General features: G+C 39.6%; 1 protein-coding gene across 1 annotated transcript; it reads left to right on the top strand.

Annotated features, from left to right (window-relative positions):
- Positions 1 to 46: 46 nt before the first annotated feature.
- On the top strand, positions 47 to 12,498 carry LOC107570782 (formin-2-like). The gene is made up of 2 exons (XM_016257041.1): positions 47 to 52; positions 10,849 to 12,498. Exon 2 carries the CDS (start codon positions 10,855 to 10,857, stop codon positions 12,496 to 12,498), a length of 1,644 nt encoding a protein of 547 aa, XP_016112527.1. The 5' UTR covers positions 47 to 52; positions 10,849 to 10,854.
- The last annotated feature ends 7,206 nt before the right edge of the window (positions 12,499 to 19,704 follow it).

Raw genomic sequence — 19,704 nt, 5'->3', positions numbered from 1 at the left:
GTGTGTGTGTGTGTGTGTGTGTGTGTGTGTGTGAGAGAGAGAGAGTGTGTGTGTGTGTGAGTGTGTTGTAGGACTAATGTAATTAGTTTTTAATTGTGACCTGAGCAGAGCATTTATACATTCAGAAGAATATGTGAGTATTTTCCCATGCACGATTACACTGTGTTTTTCTCATGTCATGTTTGGAGTGTGTTTGTATATTTCACTGCTTCTCAACTGAAACTGCAGTAGTTTATCATACAGAATAAACAAAATGTTAAATATGAAATGGACCAGGGTTATTATAGTTAACTAAATCTAAAAATAAAACCATAAAATATGACAAAAACTTTATTTCAGCTAGTTGCCAAGGCAACATGATCTCATTTTTGTTCAGTTTAACTAAATAACTAAACTGACTTGATATATATTTGTGTGTGTGTAAATAACAATAATAAGCAGTAATATGATCTCAATTATCCACCTTTTTCAGTGTGACAGTGACGTCTTCTTGCAGTTACTCATAGTTTAATGAGTGTGTAGATGACTGTGACAGCCAACAACAGCACAGCTCAGCCCTGCACACGTTTATATTATTTATACTGAGAAAGTTTCAGTTGAATTAATTCAGTGGATCTTTTTACCCCGTTGTAACACGGATTTCTATGGAGACCGGAAGACGAGAGCATCCAAACAGAAGTTAGAATCCATCAACTGATAAAAACTGATAGCTGAGGTCTCTGGTTTTGTTGATGTCTGGTTTATTTTTGTCTAATTTGACTGGATTTTACCTCATGACGGATGAATTTCTGCTGTAGAGTTTGACTGGACTCTCGACTGAAGATATGAGCATTTTTTCTTCTACCTGTCAGCTAGCAGTCATTAGAGTATCTGCTTAATATCTGCTTAATATCTGCTCACACTGTGTTATGATGGACATCCTACAGATAAGTATTTTTTGCAAGTTCATGTCAACTTATTCAACTAAACTGACTTGATATATATTTGTGTGTGTGTAAATAACAATAATAAGCAGTAATATGATCTCAATTATCCACCTTTTTCAGTGTGACAGTGACGTCTTCTTGCAGTTACTCATAGTTTAATGAGTGTGTAGATGACTGTGACAGCCAACAACAGCACAGCTCAGCCCTGCACACGTTTATATTATTTATACTGAGAAAGTTTCAGTTGAATTAATTCAGTGGATCTTTTTACCCCGTTGTAACACGGATTTCTATGGAGACCGGAAGACGAGAGCATCCAAACGGAAGTTAGAATCCATCAACTGATAAAAACTGATAGCTGAGGTCTCTGGTTTTGTTGATGTCTGGTTTATTTTTGTCTAATTTGACTGGATTTTACCTCATGACGGATGAATTTCTGCTGTAGAGTTTGACTGGACTCTCGACTGAAGATATGAGCATTTTTTCTTCTACCTGTCAGCTAGCAGTCATTAGAGTATCTGCTTAATATCTGCTTAATATCTGCTCACACTGTGTTATGATGGACATCCTACAGATAAGTATTTTTTGCAAGTTCATGTCAACTTATTCTACTAACCCTAACCTAACAGTCTACTAATACTCTAATGAGAGTTCACTGACATGTAGGTGCAAAGTTACTTATAGTTAGTAGAATGTTAGTAGAATGTCGAAATTGGAATCAAAACAAAATTATGCCTATTTAGCTATCATAACTGTATACTGCTGTATGGTTAGTTTTTCCCTGTTGTCCAGAACAGACTTTCTGGGTCTGGGCCGTCGTTGCTGCTGTTTTAGCTGAGTGATCTGTAACTGAAGAGTTTACTGAGCGTCAGAATCCGGTGTGTGTGGTCAGGACTGATCAGAGTCTGAGAGAAACACAGATGGTTTATTTAGCGTCTCTGTCTGATTCAGTGTGAATGTAACATGAATTAAACGGAGCCCAGTGAATGTGACGTGTGTGATGGTATGATGTGAATGATGTTCACTGCTGTTTTTCAGTGTCTGACGGAGCACACGCGATCCAGCCGAGTCACCCATGAGCTTTAATCAGGAGATACGGTGAGAAAACACACGCCACAGACCTGTATGATCTCAAAACACCATCAAATCATAATATGTGTCCCTGCAGCACAAAAGCAGTGTTAAGTCGCTGGGGGATATTTGTAGCAATAGCCAACAATACATTGTATGGGTCACAATTATACATTTCTCTTTTATGCCAAAAATCATTAGGATATTAAGTAAAGATCATGTTCCATGAAGATATTTTGTAAGTTTCCTACTGTAAATATATCAAAACTTAATGTTTGATTGGTAATATGCATTGCTAAGAACTTCATTTGCACAACTTTAAAGATGATTTTCTCAATATTTAGATTTTTTTGCACCCTCAGATTCCAGATTTTCAAATATTGTCCGATCCTAACAAACCATACATCAATGGAAAGCTTATTTATTCAGCTTTCAGATGATGCATAAATCACAATTTCGAGAAATTGACCCTTATGACTGGTTTTGTGCTCCAGAGTCACATATTTGATCAAAGAACTCATGCACTGACTTATATATGATAGCTTTCTTTCTGAGAGTTTTGGTCGAGGAGATCTTCATTAGAGCATCAGAAGACCTGGAATACAGTGCTTATATGTTGTTTGGAGAACTTTTATGATGCTTTATAGCAATTTTGTAGCTCCTGATCGCCGTCTGCTATGATAACATGAATAAAACAGCATACACTACAACAGACAATATACAAGACAGTAATGGTATACACAATGACCAAAGGATATGGGTATTCAATCAAAGAAAGGTTTTCCTATGAATTAATTAGAGAACAGTCCATTTCTCTGGGCATTGTGTGTCTTTCTCATGAGTAAAATGAGGGAGTTTCTCCCCTGCATTCCTTTTAGGCCGTAAAACCAGTGATATCATGATTAGTTGTCATGGTGATCAAGGTGGGGGATGGTGTTCAAGCGAAGCCCTGGCATCCAGTCTATTGAATGAGGGGACTGTGACGATTTGTTAATCTAATGAATAATTGATTTGTTAAATCAAATAAAAATTAGTGTGTCAGATTGGTCGAGACGCTACATATGCATTGCTAAGAGCTTCATTTGAACAACTTTAAAGATGATTTTCTCAATATTTAGATTTTTTTGCACCCTCAGATTCCAGATTTTCAAATAGTTGTATCTCAGCCAAATATTGTCCGATTATAACAAACCATACATCAATGGAAAGATTATTTATTCAGCTTTCAGAATTGACCTTTATGACTGGTTTTGTGCTCCAGGGTCACATATCATTTTTGTGGTTAGTTTCTTTTTACTAATAAACTAATATTGTTAAAATCAGTAGGTTTTGTATAATCAATATGAGGCAATATGTTATAAGCGCATAATAATGTGATATGATCAGAGAGTGGTGTGTGAGATCAAGTGTGTTTTCTGTGTCGTTCTCTCGTGCTAATATCTCTTGTCTGTCAGCTTCGTCCACAGAATATGCCACCATGAACCTGACGCTGAGCTCCGAGCCCGGATTATTCCTGACCGACAGCTCCCCGGGGATGCGGGCCAATCCCGTCACAGCGTTTGTACCACATGACATCCAGACCGCCAATGATTCGCAAGCCACCAATCTGACCGCCAATGCCACTCTCGGACACACAATCTGGCAGATCGTGATGATCGTGTTCCTCTGCGGCTCGCTTTCCATAGTTACCATCACCGGGAACATCCTGGTCCTGGTGTCCTTTAAAGTCAACAAGCAGTTGAAGACGGTGAATAACTACTATTTGCTCAGCCTGGCGTTCGCAGACCTCATCATCGGCGTGCTTTCGATGAACCTCTACACTACGTATATAATCATGGACCACTGGGCGCTTGGGAACTGGGCCTGCGATCTGTGGCTTGCCGTTGATTATGTAGCCAGCAATGCTTCAGTGATGAACCTGCTGGTCATCAGCTTCGACCGGTACTTCTCCGTCACGCGTCCGCTGACGTACAGAGCCAAACGCACCACTAAGCGAGCCATGACCATGATTGGATTGGCCTGGTCCATTTCGTTCATCCTCTGGGCGCCAGCTATCCTCTTCTGGCAGTATTTCGTCGGGGAACGAACGGTTCCTCCGGATGAATGCTACATCCAGTTCCTCTCGGAGCCGATCACCACTTTCTGCACAGCCATCGCTGCTTTCTATCTGCCTGTTACCATCATGACCGTCCTCTACTGGCGGATCTACAAGGAGACGGAGAACCGCTCCAAAGAGCTGGCTGGACTCAAGTGTTCGGGCAACCAAGGGAGTCCGGAGGAATCCGTCGGGAATCCGGGAAGCTCGCGCAGTCACAGCAGTTACGAGCTCCATCCGTCGAGCCAGAGAAGCTCTGGGAGAACCAGAACAGGCCGGTTTTGGTTCTGGCCGTTGAGTCGTAACGCTTGGAAGGGTCGCAGCGGCGACACAGACCGCAATAGCAGCGACAGCTGGAATAATAACGAAACCGCCGTGTCCGTCGACCAATCGGATGATGAGGAGGAAGAGGATGCAGAAGACGCCCAAGCCGTCTACTCCATCTCCGAGAATCTCCACCCAACTGAAGATGCGAGACCTTCCAGAAAGGTATTGTCCGGTCACTCCAAAGCATCCATGAGCTCCAAAGATCAACCCAACGCCAACACCTCCCTCAAAGACGCGGCGCTCACCAAACGCTTCGGCTGCAAGGCCAAGACGCAGGTCAACAAACGCAAGAAGGTCTCTCTGGTGAAAGAGAAGAAAGCGGCGCAGACGCTGAGCGCCATCCTCCTGGCCTTCATCATCACGTGGACGCCGTACAACATCATGGTCCTGGTGAATGCGTTCTGCGACGAGTGCATCCCCGAGACGCTGTGGGCTCTGGGATACTGGCTGTGCTACGTCAACAGCACCGTCAACCCCATGTGTTACGCGCTCTGCAACAAGACCTTTCGCACCACCTTCAGATCCATCCTGCTGTGCCAGTGGCGTCAGAAGAACAAACCCAACAAACCGCAGCTCCAGCAGAGACGGCCAGCAGCTGCTTACCGGAAACAGAGTCCTGCAGAACACTAGAGTTGTTGGGAGGAAGCTTGTGCATCGTTTCTGAAGGACTGTTGAGTTTGTACAGTTTTTCCGTTTATGGGAGCCTCAGTTAAAGCCAAACACGGATTGTGTGACCTCAAAAGCATCCACTGGACACGTCTGCTGCACCCTGTACATAAAAACCTACGGAAATGAAGAGTCGGGTGGGACATGCAGTATTTAAGGGCTCGTGTTTTTTTAATTTGTCCAACCCTACATTATTTTCTCACAAATTTGGCTCATTAAAATAGGTTTCATTTGGACTTGTTTAATGTTAAAGGAAGAGTTCACCCAAAAATGAACACTCTGTCATCATTTACACACCCTCAAAGCAGCAAGGTGATAGGTTCGAATCCCAGGGAATGCATGAACTGATCCAGTGTATACCTTAAATGCAATGCAGGTCACTTTGGATAAAAGCATCTGCCAAATGCATAAACGTAAATGGCTCAAACAGTAGATCATGGCTTGCAACAGCAAGGTTATGTGTTCAGTTCCCAGGGAATGCATGAACAGACAAAATGTAGACCTTGACTGCAATGGATAAAAGCGTCTGCCAGTTGCATAAATGTAAAAGTGTGTGAACCTACACAACGCAAAACACAAAGCTGTGAGTGTTTAAATGTCCTTCTGTAGTGTGCACTTGGCCAGTTGAACTCGTGTCTTCACTACACGAATGCTGCTGTTGCACCGACACTCGCTTGAGCAGTTCACCAGGATTTTATCCTTTTATGTTTCTACAGCAGAAAATCAGTGCAAAAAAAAATTTCAAGCTGGTTCAGGAGTGACTGTGGCAAAAAAAAAAAAAAAAACTAAACGTGTGAGGAAAATGATCATATAATGAATTCCTCTTTTATTAGTGAAAAGTGATATTTGATTATTGTGTTCTATGCATATCCGGTTTGGGAGTTTAGTGTCTGTTTCTGTCAGATTATGTAGTTCAGATTGTTTTTGAGTGGGAAGCCAAGATGGAGTGGTGTTTGATTACCAATAAATAAATATGGTGTTTTAATATGTTTAGAAAACAATGTGCTCTTTCCTCTTGGTAAAAAGTGAATTTCTCACAGGGATTTGAACGACTGGCTGATAATATCTGTCTGTCCTGTGAACATTTGCTGTTTTTCTAACATGTTTAATTACACACTGCTGTAACAGCAACAGATCTGACTGTATTACTTCTTGTCTGATTCATGTGGTCTGACTTGAGAAGTTAAAATTAAAGGATCTCAGATCGAATATAGAGTCACACTCCCCTCTAGTGGTCATAATAAAAACAGTCAGACTGTATTAAAATATATATATATATACTGCATATATCTGACCCTGGAACACAAAACCAGTCTTAAGTGTCCATTTTTCGAAATTGAAGTTTGTTAGGATAGGACAATATTTGAAAATCTGGAATCTGAGGGTGCAAAAACATCTAAATATTGAGAAAATCATCTTTAAAGTTGTTCAAATGAAGTTCTTAGCAATGCATATTACTAATCAAACATTAAGTTTTGATATATTTACGGTAGGACATTTACTAAATATCTTCATGGAACATGATCTTTACTTAATATCCTAATGATTTTTGGCATAAAAGAGAAATCTTTTTCAAATATTGCTACAAATATCCCCCAGCGACTTAACACTGCTTCTGTGCTGCAGGGACACATATATATAAATATAAATAAATCAGCTTTTGTTTAAACCATGATTTATGTTGTGATCTGAAAGCGTTAGATTGCTTCTGAAACACTTGGGTTCACTCTTTCTTTATTCAGGATGATTTGTAATCTTTATATTGATAACTATAGCACTGAGAGTGATAAATTATTATAAACGGCTGTACAAAGTTATATGAGTTTTGTCTATACTGAGATGTTTGATCAATAAAACCAACTGTGTTTTTGTGGTTATGTTTTGTATGAGGTGCTAAATATTTCATGCATTAATTATTATTATGATTATAGCTGGCACACAACACTGACAAACAAAGCAAGATTTGAAATGTAATGGACTATAACAAAGATATAAATCAAGACAGCACTAAAATAATAATGTTTCCCATCTTTCTACTTAGTCTTCTTTGAAGTATTTGTAAGCAAGCTTTGAAATATTCTCACAAAATCATGAAATATAGCAACGGAGGGTTTACATTTCTTCCGTTTGCATGTGTAAATGTATGTCTGCTATGTCAGAAATTCAATATATTCTCAAAAAACCAAGCTATAAATATTATGATTTTTCACCGAAAGCGAGTTGAAAACATCCAAACATATCAGCGCAGTAAATATTGTGTTCAAGAGTCACAAAGTGACATCTCTTCTGTAGAAATTCTATTTTTATCGAGTCTATTTCATCTTTGGGGCAGCAGGTTTGATCAGATCTCAGCATCACTGAAGCTGTAGCACTGAAATCACCAGCGTGCTTAAAAACGGTAAATTACTGTTATTACACCTCATAATTTACTGTAAAAAGTACTTCACTGGTTTGTTTTTTTAGCAATTTAATGTATCCTTGAATGAAAGTAATTTCTTAAAAACCACAATGACCCATACATCTGAACGGTACTGTAAATATAACAAAAGTCCTCATCATAAACACATAATAATCAACTTTATAATATTCAGTGAAGACGGTTAGACTACGTTTTGTTCGAATAGGTAGGAAACACTGGCTTAGTACATCAAAATAAAAAATGTATGTGCTCAAATTATGATCAAATTCAGTGATAATGATAAAAGGTTTTTTAATGAATGTTAAAAAAAAATTATAATTTTTTAAAATAATTATTTAAAATTTAATTTTTTTTTTTATATGTAAGCATTAAACCCGCAGACATTTTTTTAATTATTTATACAAAACTGATAGACAGATAGATAGCGGACTTTTCTCTGTGTTAAAGTTTGTGATATTGGCGTCGGACTGCTTTATTAAATCGCACTGGAGCCGCGTGTAATGACTGCACCTGGCCGCTGGGTGTCGCTGTCGCCGCAGGAATCAAGCGCTCAGGTGAGACGCATTTAACCTGGTGGCGGGAAACACGAACACGTGGTCGAGACGGAGCAGCGATTGATGAGTGAGCAGCAGCAGCAGCAGCACACAGATAGTCAGGGGACGCTTCATCCATGGTTTTATTCATTTATTAAGACACAGACTTGAAGCCGTCTTTGAAATGAAGAGATTGTAATGATCAGTTGAATTATTTAATTGATTTCACTGTCAGATTCACGCGGATCCTCTCTTCTGTTGTTTCTGGCGACCTGTCGCTCAGGTGTTTGTGAAGTCCTCGCGAGGAGCTCTGCTACAGTCCACGGGCGTCGTGACGTCATCACGCGAGGTCCCCGGCACAGGTCACAACAACTGATAATAATAGAAAGAAATGACGGATAGTGTGCTTATTTGCGCATAATGACTGCTTAGAGTACATGCAAGGTGTAGTCCGGTACAGATTACAGGATGAAAGGTAGTTAGTAAATTAATCTAGTTACTGGTTTAGTTAATGACCTCCCTAACTCCATCCCAGCAGCTGTTCTGTGCCTCTAACTGCCTCCAGTAGTGATTAGCATGCTTCTGACGTGATTAGCATGTATCTAGCATAATTAGCATGTTAGCATTTATCTAGCATGTAGTTAGCACTATTAGCATGTTTTACTATTAACATGCTAACATATTGTTAATCGTGTTTCTAGCATGATTAGCATATCGTTAACATGTTGCTAGCATGTATATAAAATAATTAGCATGTTTCTAACATATGCATGCTGCTAACATGTTTTTTAGCACGATGCTAGCATGTATCTAGCATAATTAGCACGTTAGCATTTATCTAGCATGATTAGCATGTAGTTAGCAAGTCTGCCACAAGAAAAACTATGCAGCTAATTGATTTCTGAGTGTGTAAATTAGTTTTCAGTTCACACGCTTATGTTCCGTCTCCATTTATAGATGTTGCAAACTGCTGTCGATCCTATGGAAACGGATTTAATTCGTTTTTTGTGCATATTGTGTGTCGTAAACGACTGATGAAACCAGTTTAAATGTTAGTCAGAACTGCATGTCTGTTAGGGGTGTCAATTTTTTTTCGAATTTTGAATATTTGTCGAATTTAAAATAAAAATGCACATTCGAATTTTAGGTGTGCGTTACGGAGGCAGCTTATCAGCGGCGCACGAGATGACGATGCGAGTGTCGTAGCATTATAATGTGTTTCTTAGCTTATCCAGTTGAAGCCACTAGATGGCGCTGCTGTGTTCATTACAAATATTGCGGGAAAAGAGAACATCAATGCGGAGAAGATCTTGTTTACGTCAAAACCGAAACCTAGCCGTTCACACAGAACACGTATCTCGCGCACTTTCTAGAGGGACATCTATCAGCGTTGCACTCGCGTCTCGCACAAAACAGCCGCATGTTTAGAAAAAACATATCTCAAGACTTATAGCGGGTTTTCCCGTCCCACTGCATCTCGTGTTTTTAAATGAGAAATGTCCTCTGTGTGATTGGCTTTCGGCTCTTTGTATTAAACTATGCATACACGCATAATGCTGTTTTGTTTATAGTTGTTTAAGCAACTTAATTATAATTGGTTTATAAACACAATTTTAAACATTATGCACTTTTTTTCCACGGATAGTCATGTTGTCTTATGCTTTGAATAAACGTGCATTAGTAATATTTTGCTCGATGCGCCCTCTTGTGGCCTCAGGAGAGAAGACAAAAGCTTTTCTTCACCCTAACTGAAATTATGCCTTTTAAATTTGAATATAATTCGAATATTGATCATTTTTAAGTAGAAAATTCGAATTTAGTTTTTCAGCCATTTTGACAGCCCTAATGTTTTAGTTTTCTAGTGAAAATGTCTAAAATTCCTTAAAATAAGACCAATTTATGATATGTGCAAACATCAGAGAATATATAAATGTTTTATATTAACTTTGTTTTAAGCTAATGCTTTTTTTTAACTAGATGCCAACTCTGCTATTGCCACATGAAAAACTGTAATGATTTTCAAAGAGTTAGTTTATTTTTCTCAGTTTATTTAAACGTACAGAAGAGGTTTTTAACAAATGTTCATTTTGAGTTTTTGTTCAGTATCAGGCTAATTTTATAAATTATCTTTAACCCAGGGTTATTATAGTTATATATCTACAACTAAAGCTATATAAAAAAAAAACATTTGTTGCTTAAATAAAATAATTGCTTAAAATACAAAAAAAATGTATAATAATTCCGCTACTTCCCAAGGCAATAGTTCTAATTTTTAATTTCTTGATGTGCTAATATAACTAAAACTGAAATAAAAATATTTTAAAACTACAGAAATTAATTTAAAAAAAAATGACAAAATCACAACACACTTACTAAAACTTTAACATAAATGCAGGAAATATACAAAGAAAAATTAACAAGCAGACGATATCAAAATTAAAGCCAATTCAAAATATTAAATTAACATGAAAATCAGAAAAATAAAAATAAAATCTAATATTAACAAAAATCTCAATGATGCTAAAATAACACTAGTTTAACTGGGTGTCAGTTTTTTAAAAGTAACTTGTTTTCTTTCTATTTTCACTAAACGACTCTTCTGAAACCAAATGTGTCAGCAAAACATTTTTTTTATTAATAAGATCAAATTACATGTATATGATAAACACTATACATGAGATAAACAATAAACATTTGTGAATATGACATTTTGACAGCTAAACATATTATTTTTGCAAAGCTAATGTTTGGGTTTAGCAATGAGTGCTCGCTGACGGCTGTGTTTTGTGCTGTAGCTGGTGTGTGTGAGAGTGTGTGATGCAGCCGGAGCAGATGCTGGAGGCTCCAGGGTTCAGGCAGAGGCTGCTGGAGGCGTTGAGTCGAGGCAGACGTCAGAAGTACTGCCTCCCTCTCATGCATGTGCCACCCGCATCCTTCTGCAGAGGAGAGGAGGACAGCGAGCTGCTCTCTTTCGTCACAGCCTCCTCCCTCACTCTGCTCTCCTCCTTCTCCTCATCATCATCCTCAGAGAGCGAAAGCACGTCGAGCGGCCGCTCGCGCAGACGCAGACCGTGGAGCCGTCATGGCGTGAGAGAGCTGCTCATCATGGGCAATCAGGACGGAAAGCTGAAGCGCTTGGAAGCAGGAGGCGCGGCGGATGAGAGCGCGACTCACGACGGCACAAAGAAAGGGAAGAAATCACGAGGGGAGGGAGGGAAGAAGAAAAACAAATCCGACAGATCCTCGGTGTTCCCTCACATACGCAAGCGCAAGAACCAGAGCAAGGCTAAATTAAGCTTCCCGAGCGGATCCAAAGAGGATGCATCGCTGGATGAACTGGACAGCGCTCCATCGCTGTGCAATAAGACGCCCGATCTCTCCGGAGATGAGCTCGGACATTCGGACGCCGAGCCCGAGCATCCTCGTCTGCAGGAGGAGGAGAAGAAGGTGGCGAGCTCCGGATCCGACACGGATATGTACAGCTTCCACTCGGCCGCGGAGCAGGAGGATTTGCTGGCTGACATCCAGCAGGCCATCCGTCTGAAGCAGGGCGTGATGCTCGAGATTCCCTGGGATTGTAAACAAACCCGAAACACTCCCACCCCCGACTCGGAGCCCTTCACCGTGCTGGAAGCCATTCCTAAGCCAGAAAACGTGCTTGTTAGTGCACCGCGCCTCCCTGAGGACGAGGAGGAGACGGCTGTGAATGGACACTTTGTTGCCCTTTGTGTTCCGGTCGCCGTGGAAACGGTCACAAAAGAGCCTGAGGCCCCCCCTCCTCCTCCTCCTCCTCCTCCAGTGGTTGCTACAGCAACCAGCACCACCAGCTTCCCCGACCTCACTGCTTCATTTGAAAGTGCCATGGAGGCCATCGAAGATGATGATCCTGACGTTCCCAGCATGGATACGGTGTCTGACGCCGACGGGCTCGGGTCCACGGGCTCACTGGAGTGTCTCACCATCATCGAGCCGCCCGAAGAGCCTGCCACGTTCATCCAGAGGCGCAAGAGCAGCGTGACGCCCCCGCAGGAGAGTCCTGTAGCCACGCGGCTGCTGAAGCCTGCGGTCAAGCCGTACCCGCCCATCAACACGTCCTACATCAAAACCACCACGCGGCAGCTGAGCTCGCCCTCCTGCTCGCCCGCGCCGTCGCCAGCCCACAGCCCGCTCTTCACACGCGCTCGGGCCAAGAGGAGACGTGTCACGCGCCAGCGCTCCTACAGCATCACCGGCCCCATCAGCCGCTCCGCAGACTGGACTGAGCAGCTCCGCACACTCCCACCGAAAGCTGCCGGGTCGGCTGACTCGCTGGAGTACGGCGGCTCGGAGGGGACGCTCAGGACACAGCGGGCGTCTGCGACCCAGGCCTCCACCTGCAGCAGCTTCCAGGAGGTTTTCACGGGTGAGTTCTGCACTCCTTCTAAACTACTGGGAATGTCATTATACATGCAACTTTTATGATGGAGCGTTTGTACTTTTAAAAAGTTATTGATGTGTTATATGCACTGAAGTTGCATCTCTAAATTCTTCCCATTTCATGCATCATTGCTAAAAATAGTTTTTTTCCTGATATATTAAACACAAAGTAACAAAAAGCAATGCATTTGTTACAGTCAAGCTTATTATAGTTAACTAAACTGAAACTGATACCATTAAAAAAAATACTTTCGTTACTTGAAATAAAATAAACAATAACTAAAATAATATAAATATATGTATATATTTATATTCTAAATTAAAATGAGGAACGTTTGCCTTGGTGAATAACTGAAATAAGTTTTTATATTGGCTGTATAAACTTATTTCAGTTATTCACCGAGGCAACGCTCCTCGTTTTAATTTAGTTTAACTTGATGTACTGAAATAAACTAAAACGGAAGTAAAAATTGTATAGTCGTGTATATAAAATCACAAAAACACACTTTAACTAAAATTAAAATAAAAACAGAATATAAAAACGGATTCAAAATATCAATGATGCTAAAGTAACACTGCTTGTAGTATTTATTAATCTTTATTAATGTTAGTTAATAAAAACAAAGCAACTGTTCATTGTAAGTTCACGTTAACTCGGTTCTATTAATATTTATGATCAGATTTAACTTTTGATTTTAATAATGTACATGTAAGTGCAAGTTAACATTAAGGTTAATAAATGATTTAGAAGTATTTTTTGTTGTTAGTTCATGTTAACTAGCTAGTTGATCGCACTAATCTGGATGACTAGTTCTCACCAGTCACTAGAATGCAGTATACACTTCGCAAAATGTTCTGTTTGCGTGGAAATCTGGACGATATAAGCACACTTGCACTGGACACAGTATCCCACAATGCAATGTGCTCGATCTTCTAATTCCGGTGTGATTTAATCAAACTAAATCAGTCACAATGAATCCACAAATTCCAAAGTAACCATATTTATTTGTTATGCCACTGACTGAGTTAAACATGCACTCTAATAAGGTCATGTGACAACAATGTAGCACACAAGTGTTTGAAATGCTCTTTTATAAAGCGGAGCGTTCCGGTGCTTGACTCTGATTGGCTGAGCCACGTTCGAAGCTGTTGTAAATGACGCTACAAAGTAACACACACCTTTGTTTACGTTTGTGTGTTGCTCGGCAACCACTTTGTAGCAACCACAACTGTTTCTGAGGAGCTACATTGTTTGGTGGAAGAATACTGTGTTTATTAATATCACTACACTTTATTTGCTCCGTTTTATTTTGTGGAACCTTACTACGTATATAACCGTTTTATAAAAGCAGTAATCCCCGTGAAGCCGTGGTTTACAGTGAATTTATAACATTCATAACTGTTATAAATTCACTGTAAACTATAGCTTCACGGGGCTTTTTGCATTATTTTGCTTTTTTTCAATATGCATTCATTTAAGTGGTAGGCAGTATGTACAGTGCAGTTTGCAGTGCATTAGAGTCTGTCCTGTAGAGAGGCATTATGGGATGTCTGGAGGTGTTGTCATGTGTCTGGGCAGTGAAGGGAAGCATGCGGAGTTTGATCGAGTCACACACTGACACCAAAACCAGCGCAGAGCGAAGCAGAAGCAGCGTGTGAGAGATGCAGATAGACCGGACCGTCGGTGAAAGAGAGGCTGCGCTGTCTGTTGTTTTGGCCGTGGACTGAATATATTCTCTCTCTCCGTCTGTGTTGTGCTGGCAGAGCTCTTTGTGTTAGTGACTGATGAACAGCTCTGGATCTGAATGAATCCTGAAGAACTTTACTAATGATATGAAACCGCTTGATTTACATGCAATCTGTTAGCAGTGGTGTCGATGGCTTAATCGGACGGAAAAGCCTTCATGTGATCACTGCAGTTGATCCGATTGAGCCCACTTCGATTTCATTTGAGTACCTGAAATAATCCAATCAACAAGAAAAAATAGAGAACGTAAACACTGCACGGTTTTCTTAATTGGACTGGATTTTAAAAAATCCCTTTTTTGCACATGTGCAGTGATGCATGTTTACATATGTTTTATGTCTTACGCACGTGTTTATTTACGTCTCATTTCTTATGAACTGGTCAGTGCAGGAGACTGAATATATACTAAATATTTGTTAAAAAACTCTTCTGACTTATACGTCAGCTTTATTTTTAGATATCCCATCTTTGCAAAAATGGCACTTATGTGTTATATCTGCCAAAAATATATAAAAGCTAATTGTATTTTTTTTTTTTCTCTCAATTCTACGTTTTTCTCCCAGAATTGTGAGATTTACTTTATACCTCCTCAATTCAGTTTTTTTTTTTCTGCAAGATAATGTGTTTATCTCTCAACACTGACTTTTTTTCCTCCGAACTGAGATATGAACTCCGTATTGAACTGTAGTTTCAGCTCTGAAGCAGTTCTGCAGAAGCCAGTAGCGTCTTGGTTCAGGGAAGTCACGAGTTAAAGATCTCTGTTCTCCAGAGCAGATGGCGTGGTGTGATCAGGCCCTTTAGTGACGTCACATGCTCGCTCTCGGCCAATCAGAGCGATGGCAGATTGCTGTAGCTCTGAGCACTCGTTACTGTACGGACTTCTGCGGATCGATGAGGAACGTTAGAGACGGTCATGTGACTCTGTGCTCGTCATTCTCTAGATAATCAGCAGAGGAACTTCAAGCCACATTTATTTCTATAGCGCTTCATACAATCCAGATTCTGTCAAAGCAGCTTCACATACTAATATAGTTATTATTAATATGTTGAATTAATTGAGTTTATATTTGCCATTTTAATTAGTTCAAATTTAGTATTTTTCACTGTTGTTTTTTGTATGTTTATATAGTTATGAATTTGTTTGTTATTTTTGTGCATCAAATTAAAATGAGATGTTGTGTTTTATTTCAGCAGTTTTTTTTATTTTTTATGGTTTTAGTTGACTGTAATAACCCTTCACAATTCTGCACAATTTTTAAATTTTTTTTTTAAATAAGCATAATGATCTGCAATATTTGCCCGCTGGTTATTCATCCTGAAAAGTTTTTTTTAATTTGGCGTTTGTGACGAGCCTCTACAAGCGTTCATGCCTGCGGTTGCCAGATTTCAAGAGTTTTAAATCGGAGCTTTTTTGCCTTAGTTTCTTCATCAGACAAACCGGCCTTTTGATTGATTGATTTAAAAGAACCCGCTCAAAAGAATCATTCAGATCAGACTGTGATCTCACATAAAGCATTGCTTCTTTTGCTCTAGATTCAGTAGAGACTCATGCATCATTTAGTAGTTCCAGTGTTTTTAAGAAATGGATTGTCACTGATTCCTGTTGCTCCAGCATGACGTCACTGTGTTTCAGATGCATTTTCTTCTGCTAAACTCATTCGATTTCCAGTATCTGCCTAATAAAGCCAGTGCAGATGTATTAAAACCAACATTTAATAACGTTCATCTGTACAGATGTGTTGATTGATTGAGTTTAATGGGCAGAACTACATCTCCCATGATGCACCTCACCTTGTTTCTCATTGGCTGTCTGACAGCATGTTTAAACACTCTGTGGTCTTATTGACATGCTAATGAAGTTAATGAGCTGTTGATGATCAGGCCTGTAAACTCAGGACACTGTGTGTGTGTGTGTGTGTGTGTGAGAGAGAGAGAGTGTGTGTCACATGATATTACAGCGAGCTGAAGGTTCAGGCAGGATCTTATGCAAATATTGCGATGACAGGAGCGTGCCGTGATCATGTGACTAATGATTTATATTTTCACTGAGTTTAATGTGAGTGTGGAGACGGTGAGAAGATGAAACACTGCAGCAGTGACTCATTCACAATCACGCACACACTCGTTAATTGGGTTACTAATTAAAATCACCAGCTGTTTCAAAACCAAACATGTTGCTCAGGTTTTGAAACGCAGCCATTAGATTCACATACTGTTTGGAATGAAAATACTAGTGTAATGTACTGCATATACTGTATACTTCTTTCTTTTTAATGTGTATATAAAACAGCACTAACATACTAAATTCTTGTCACATGACCTCATTAATTTGAGCACGTCCAGTTGTCATCTGTGAGTGATTAAAATGGTTGTTTGGCATTTTAAGTCCAGTTTCGTTGTACAAAAGGTAAATGAAATGATAGGAGTATTATATGCTAGTGATCGACAGCTTAATCAACCAATGTTTGGTCATTATGGTTATTTAGTTTTTCAATTGATTTTGTACATTTCAAAATGCTAAAAATTGTGAAGTGTCTCATTTGAGTATTCTAGGCATTATAGAAGTGGTCTTGCTCTGAAAAACCCGTGTTGCTTGATGACTACTCTCTGCATACAGAACGTTCTCAGAACATGCGCAGGCTTTTTGCACCGCGATCCAGGAGGTCATAAAAGAACCCAGAACAACATCTAAAGAACAGCAGGCCTCACTTGCCTCAATTAAGGTCAGTGTTCATGATTCAACAATAAGAAACTGCTTCAGAGAGACGTACAGCAGCAGCGGACAGATCACACCCAAGTTTGACGTGAGTCCTGTTAGTCTTCACTTTCACTGTTAATGTGCCTTTCCTGCGGCGTCGGATCAGTGCAGCAGCAGAGAGCGTTAGCCTTTGCTTCGGTTACATTTAATTCTGAAGTTAAGGAATATGAACACACTTGAGGTCGTCTTGTTCTTACTGGCTGAGGCTGGCATCATGTGATCTGCTGCTCGTTTGTGATTGGTTCTTACTGTGCCAGAAATGGCTCCGCATCATCCTTTGGTTCCCCAGAAGCTGTAAGAGTCAGATAACGGAAGCTGCTGTGATGCACCTGCAGAAAGGAACAATTATCATCACTCACCTGCCTTTGTCGCTCTAAACCCGTCTTCAGCGCAGCACAAACAGGATTGCTCTCGGTTTGTTCTGAATATGCCGGCTGAGATTCGTGAGCTCGAGGTCACAGGTCATCAAATGACTGATGAACCACCGCATGATTGAGATTTACTATATTTACTTTATTATACAGATGTTTATACACAAGTTGGACTATTTTTGCTTTGCCTGTTAATTCAGTTAGTTGCCCAACGTTTGTGTGTGTGTTTAGTGGCTAATATAATATCTAGAGAAAATGACACACAAAATAGTGTATATTTTTGCCTTTTTTTTATATATACAGTAAGTATTCAGACCCCCTTAAATTTTTCACTCTTTGTTGTATTGCAGCCATTTGCTAAAATCATTTAAGTTAATTTTTTGTCCTCATTAATGTACACACAGCACCCCATATTGACAGAAAAACACAGAATTGTTGACATTTTTGCAGATTTATTAAAAAAGAAAACCTGAAATATCACATGGTCCTAAGTATTCAGACCCTTTGCTCAGTATTTAGTAGAAGCACCCTTTTGATCTAATACAGCCATGAGTCTTTTTGGGAAAGATGCAACAAGTTTTTCACACCTGGATTTGGGGATCCTCTGCCATTCCTCCTTGCAGATCCTCTCTGGGAGATGGGAGAAAGTTGTAGAAAGTCAACCATCACTGCAGCCCTCCACCAGTCGGGGCTTTATGGCAGAGTGGCCCGATGGAAGCCTCTCCTCAGTGCAAGACACATGAAAGCCCGCATGGAGTTGTGAGATGGTGAGAAATAAGATTCTCTGGTCTGATGAGGCCAAGATAGAACTTTTTGGCCTTAATTCTAAGCGGTATGTGTGGAGAAAACCAGGCACTGCTCATCACCTGTCCAATACAGTCCCAACAGTGAAGCATGGTGGTGGCAGCATCATGCTGTGGGGGTGTTTTTCAGCTGCAGGGACAGGACGACTGGTTGCAATTGAGGGAAAGATGAATGCGGCCAAGTACAGGGTTATCCTGGACGAAAACTTTCTCCAGAGTGCTCAGGACCTCAGACTGGGCTGAAGGTTTACCTTCCAACAAGACAATGACCCTAAGTACACAGCTAAAATAACGAAGGAGTGGCTTCACAACAACTCTGTGACTGTTCTTGAATGGCCCAGCCAGAGCCCTGACTTAAACTCAATTGAGCATCTCTGGAGAGACCTAAAAATGGCTGTCCACCAACGTTTACTATCCAACCTGACAGAACTGGAGAGGCTCTGCAAGGAGGAATGGCAGAGGATTCCCAAATCCAGGTGTGAAAAACTTGTTGCCTCTTTCCCAAAAAGACTCATGGCTGTATTCGATCAAAAGGGTGCTTCTACTAAATACTGAGCAAAGGGTCTGAATACTTAGGACCATGTGATATTTCAGTTTTTCTTTTTTAATAAATCTGCAAAAATGTCAACAATTCTGTGTTTTTCTGTCATTATGGGGTGCTGTGTGTACATTAATGAGGAAAAAAATTTACTTAAATGATTTTAGCAAATGGCTGCAATATAACAAAGAGTGAAAAATTTAAGGGGGTCTGAATACTTTCCGTACCCACTGTGTGTATATATATATATAATGTATATATAAAAACCTGCACTCAAATGAATAAATGGTCATAAAATTAAGATTTGAATTGCATAAAATTTCTATTCATTTGGGTTCAAATAATTTAATTTCGCTAATTAAAAATAAATTAAAAAAAAGCTAATGGACTGAATGTGATGCATATTTATCAGTCATACTTAAAAGGGGTCAGATACTAAATGCACAGTTATAATCAGGTTTATCATCAATAAATGCAAATAATTGTCTTATTGTTGGATTTACAATTGTAATTAAATTGCTTGTTGCACAGCTAACCATTTAAAATTTATAATGGTCTGAATACTTTCCGTACCCACTGTGTGTATATATATATATAATGTATATATAAAAACCTGCACTCAAATGAATAAATGGTCATAAAATTAAGATTTGAATTGCATAAAATTTCTATTCATTTGGGTTCAAATAATTTAATTTCGCTAATTAAAAATAAATTAAAAAAAAGCTAATGGACTGAATGTGATGCATATTTATCAGTCATACTTAAAAGGGGTCAGATACTAAATGCACAGTTATAATCAGGTTTATCATCAATAAATGCATTGTATTCACCGTGAACATGATTTTACGCTATATGAATAAATGCATTGTATAAATAAAATCAAACAGGTGCGAATAGTTTATAAACTAAAAAAAGCTCACTGGTTTTATGCATGACTGACAAATAAATGGAAGTTTTACTGTTTGCATAAGTTTTAATTTTAGGCCTATATGTGTCCCTGCAGCACAAGAGCAGTGTTAAGTCGCTGGGGG

Source organism: Sinocyclocheilus grahami, unplaced genomic scaffold (assembly GCF_001515645.1).
Source record: "Sinocyclocheilus grahami isolate Dianchi unplaced genomic scaffold, SAMN03320097.WGS_v1.1 scaffold1505.1, whole genome shotgun sequence".
Taxonomy (NCBI): domain Eukaryota; kingdom Metazoa; phylum Chordata; class Actinopteri; order Cypriniformes; family Cyprinidae; genus Sinocyclocheilus; species Sinocyclocheilus grahami.
This window is presented reverse-complemented; position numbering and strand designations above follow the sequence as displayed.

What these genes read in the sequence shown, in the direction of transcription:
- LOC107570782 (XM_016257041.1), top strand. Translation starts at nt 10,855, where the DNA reads ATGCAGCCGGAGCAGATGCTGGAGGCTCCAGGGTTCAGGCAGAGGCTG.